General features: G+C 46.3%; 1 protein-coding gene across 1 annotated transcript in view; it reads left to right on the top strand.

Moving 5' to 3' along the window:
• Positions 1-845: 845 nt before the first annotated feature.
• Positions 846-4,832, top strand: part of LOC104271648 (golgin subfamily A member 2-like) — a gene marked incomplete at its 5' end in the record, with an annotated part of 17,610 nt that continues 13,623 nt past the window's right edge. The window contains 4 exon segments of the mRNA XM_009866378.1: positions 846-968; positions 1,349-1,429; positions 4,790-4,828; positions 4,831-4,832. The exon segment at positions 4,831-4,832 is cut by the window's right edge and continues 106 nt beyond it. Coding sequence (XP_009864680.1) covers positions 846-968; positions 1,349-1,429; positions 4,790-4,828; positions 4,831-4,832 — 245 coding nt within the window.

Consider the following 4,832-nt stretch of genomic DNA (forward strand, 5'->3'; position numbering starts at 1 on the left):
GGCTTCCATTTTGAAATCCTCCCAAGAATGGGATCCTCCTTATTATTTATTATTTTCAGCCCTGCCTCGGCTCTGACGCGCGGCCGCCCCCGCCCTGCCCCGGGGGGCACCTGGGGGGTCTGTCCCTGGGCTGGCGGGGGAGGGGGGGGGGGGGGGGTTTTGGGACACCCAAAAACAGGTGGGAGTGGGGACTTTATGTAACCGCCCGGGACTCCCTTGGTTTGGGGCTTCGGTGTTCAGCAACACGCACAGAAATGCCGGCAGACCCAGCAGGATTCTCTTTCCAGCTTACCAGGACTGGCTTTTCATGGGCGAAATGGATGCAATTTAAAAATCAGTCACAGAATGCTTCTTCCCTTAGTTCACAGTTGTTACAATATCTGTATTAATGCGCTGTCTGTCTGTGGATTGCCATTTTCCTTCTTAAAATCTGTCACAGAGTGGAAAGCTTAGTGTCAGGCACTGCCTTTTCACTTTGCATTCAGGATTAATTGCCCTGTATCAATTATTCTTTAGTGCTCTCAGTTACAAGCCTAAACTCTCCAAAATACTTGTTTTAATCTCAAATTGTTTCCCATGAACATCGTTAGCCATATACAAATGTTGAACGTTTACAATTCTGAGCCTCTTGTCATAACCTCACCACACTAGTTCTTTAGGCTTCTCGGGATTGTTTTGATATTTTTCCTCAGCCCAAAAGGACAAACTCTTTGAAGAGCGTTTCTCTTGTCCTTACACTTGACCTGGTTTTATACCAAGAGGAGTTTGTTTTGGATTTTTTTTTACATTATACTCCTAGAAGGCATATTGTGTTTGGACTTCAGATTCTTCTTGATTTTTCACAGTTGAAGGAATATCAGCAGAAGAATAGCCCTGGAGCAAGTGCAGGAACTAAGAAAAAACGCAAAACTAAAGAAGACACTAGACCCGAGACTCCCACCGACAATGACCAGCAGCCTCCAGAGAACGTGAGTGCCTCATTCTTTCTCCCAAATCATTTAGCACCTCCTTTGGTTTCCTGAACAACATGACTAGAGCAGGGCAGGGGCTGTGCCAGTGGAATAGCTGAGTGGTGTAGGTGCCGGTCTTGCCAATCTGCGAAACGTGCTACAACAGTGAGCACCTGCCTCTGCCCGAAGGTGCAGCCGGAGTCGGGCAGCGTGCCGAAGCGGCGTCTGATCCTGCAGTGCTCTTGAGCAGCCCTGGGTGTGTCCAGAGCTGCTCTTGTGAGGTGCGTGCTCCTAACGAGCTGGAGGATGTCGGCTTCTTTGGCTGCCTTTGATTGACATTTTCTCTCTGTCCTTTTCTGAGCTGTTGTCTCTTTCCCCTTTTCTTTCGCCTCCTTTAGATTCAGAACATTCTGAAGGTGCTGGTGTCAGACCTTAACCGCTCCAATGGGGTAGCCATACCCTCATTGGACAAGAGGAAGGTGAGGCAGTGCTCGCGTCCCTCGCAGTGACTCGCTTTCCCTCCTGCATGCTTTGGGTTCCGTTTACACTGACCTCATTTTTTCAGATGGAGCCTTGTCCTGATGTATCCACTGTCAGTTGCTTGAGTTTTGTTGCTCTCTTTATTAACATGGAGCTCTTTGTTGTCATGCAATTCCATTGCCTGTCAGTGCTTGCTTCTTTCTGGTTTGCGTGAAACTTAACATGTGAAAAAGTGGACTTTGTCAAAAACTCCTCCTTGAGACAGCTGAGCTTTGAGGAAAGACAGGAATTTGGGGTGAGGATATAAACTAAGTTAACTGCTGAGGACAACTGCACTAGGCACGGGTAGTGTTTTCCTAGCCTGTATTTCTCCTGTTCTGCGTGTCATTGCTTTATTTCCTAGAGCCTCGTTTCTGAAGGGCAGGTTTCTGCTCATCTCCAGGAGAGCAGCTGCCCTGAGCGAGCTGCCGAGTTATTCCAGCCGACCCATTTTCTGACAGGCGATGAAACTTGCACAGGTGAAGTACAGTCTGGCAAGTACCCTGGCTTTAAATACGTTTAGGCAGGAAGTCAGATACTTCAAGTCAAGCATTTATAGGCTTTAGCGGCTTCGTGTTCCCAAGCTTCTGAAGAGGAAAGGGCAGGAAGTACACCAATAAGTGATAGTAGTGTGCTCAGGAGCAAACAGCCCTCTAAAACGCATTATTTTCTGTCAGTTTATTTAAATAAGGCTCCACTTGTGATAGAAACTCAGGGAAGTCAAGTTTTGTAGCCCAGAACTTACTTCTAATTTTACTGGACAAAAGCTCTGCTTTTTGATTTCACTTGTGTTGTTTTAGTAGCTTATTTCCCTGCCATTGTTCCAGTTCAGTTGGCATAAAATAACTGATATATTTACTGCATATCTGTGTGTCTCTACAATAAATAAATAACTATAGTAATCACAAGGGCTACCACACAGATGCACTGAAGCCTGCAAGATGAGATGGACTTCACTGCCTTTGCATCCCTTTCCTGCTATTTTTGTGTGACAATACAGCAGCTGTTCTATGCAACACACAGAGGGAAAGTTCCTCCAACCTCGTGTGTGCAGGTTGCGGATCAGTAGAACTTGTGTGACGCGAACAGGTCACACTGTGCTGCCAGGTTGGAGGGTGCTGGATGTGTCTGTCGGGCATCAGAAAGCGTGTATTTTGACTGAAGTTTCACTGTTGTCAGGGGGACTGTTTTCCGTGAATGCTCATAAGCTCAGCGTGAATTAGATCTTGGAAAAAGAGCCTTGTTTCACGTTGGAGGGTGGGATCAAGATGGGTGCTCCTGTGCTGGTCCTGAGGTAGCATTTGGTCTTGCAGGGAAGGCCTGCCTGTGTCTGCAGTTCTACTCCTGCTCTGAACATGGAGAGTTTATCACTTCTATTCATTCTTGTTTTCCCAATTTTTATTTCCTGTTTCCTCAGCATGGAGAGATACCTTTCGATCTGCTTAGCTCTTATGGAATTTGTGGATTATTGTGTCTGGGATTTTAGGAATAATTTGAAAACTAATCTTTAATTGCAATATAATGAAAGAAAGATTTCTCTTTCCAGTTCCCTTCTTCTAAAAATCCTGAGTCAGGAAAATGCTGTTCAGAAACTCAGTTGACGCTAATAGGGCAGAAAAGCTGATCGTTAGCATCGGAGCTGCTGCTGCCATTGGTGCCTTGACATGAGGCAGACCCCTCCCATCTCACCCACTTCAGCTTTCTTGGCTGTGACACACAGAAAACCCAGCAAAATAGGGGCCTTTGTGTGAGAGCAAACGGATCCTACTATACGCTGAGCTGAGCAGAATTACTCACTTTTTATTCTGCATTATTAGAACCTCCCAATGCATAAGTTCCACAGAAGAGTTTTGTTGCTAATGCTGTTTCCAACAGTTCAGCTGTTCCAATTTTTATTTTTTAATTTATTTCAAAACTGCTTGTAGGGAAGAGGAAAGAGTTCTTGTGGTTAAGGCATGTTACTGGTTTTTGCATCCTGAAGCATTAAGCAAAAGAGAATGTCCTGATCAGAAGAAATTAAGGGAACATTTTTGTGATATGCTGGGGAGGGTATTCCTCCTCCTTCTGATGTTCTGTCCTAATGAGTGCCTGAACCCATAATGGTGAAGTAACCTGGAGCTGGAAGGAGTAAGGGAATTCCTGACCTAACACCTGACAGGTATTGCTCCTTGAGAGCACAAGCATCTGTCCTGCTAAAAAGAAATTGAGAAAATTCTCTTTGTCTCCAACTGTAGCCCTCCAGCTTATCGCTTTCATTAAATGTGCCTTCACTGTTACTGCATTCTCCTCAGTGCTTAATTCATGAGAGAAGTGCTCAGCAGGTAAATGGGGAATGGCAAGAGGGGGCTTTCTTGTTTCCGCGGAAGTGCCAGGAAGGAAGTGACTGAAGAAAGGGGGAGCGTTTTCAGATGGAATAGCAGAGAGGTGCCCTAGATTGGTGGGGCTGGATGCTGACAGATGATCTCATTTGATGACTTACTGGAGCTGGATGATGAAGGAAAACAAATTGCCGGGGAACGCTGGAACGGTGCCCTGGGCCTTCGTGGCTCTCTAGTGTTGTACAAGACAGATGAAATTGTCCAGTTCACTGTGGCTCAGTAGAGGTGTCATCAGATGCTGTTCATCCTCCCACAAAGGCTAGATGAGAACTTGCATCGCTGTCCAGAAATAGTTTTTTGGCCCTTCTCTTTCCCATTTCAGTTCTTCTGGTCATGGGATTCATAGCTCCGGCAGGGCCACAGGCACCTGCTCCCAGCCGCACTGAGTTTGGCCTGTTGACAAATGTCCTGTTTCTAAACTTGTGGGTCGTGGGTGCCACAAATCTCACTGTGTTTCAGAGAGCGTTTGAGTCTGACTAACCTAGTTTTCAAGCAGTCACTAACCTGTTCTTTCCCATCTTAATTTGCATACAGCGATCAGTGTTTTCCCCAGACACATCCTGAAGGCAGTGCTCTTCAAAGCAGAGTGACGCCCATCTGGCTTTGCACTTGCTCTCTTTTTGGGGAATCCTTTGCAGTAAATCTTGCATGTGAACTTAAGAGTTGGGTGACGTTGTTGCCCTGGGATAAAGAAGCGAGTTTGATTATGGGACGCCAGTTCTTGAGCCTGGCTCTGAGAAGGCGCAGGCCCACAGTGTTTGTAGGTTGATGCAGTCACCTCTCTGCTCTGGGGAGAACACAGAGTCCTTTCCCTGTGTTTCTAAGTGATGGGTTGTTCACATCTGTCTGGTTTCCGCAGGCAGATCACAGGGTGATGCGTTCATGTGTGTTTTCGTTCATTTTGCGTGGAGGCTGTAATTCCTGTGATGTGTTTTGTGACAGGCCTACTTTGACAGTGATGTTGCCCCTCGTAACGCTGAACCGA

The sequence above is a fragment of the Apaloderma vittatum genome, unplaced genomic scaffold (genome assembly GCF_000703405.1).
Source record: "Apaloderma vittatum isolate BGI_N311 unplaced genomic scaffold, ASM70340v1 scaffold29153, whole genome shotgun sequence".
NCBI classification, from domain to species: Eukaryota; Metazoa; Chordata; class Aves; order Trogoniformes; family Trogonidae; genus Apaloderma; species Apaloderma vittatum.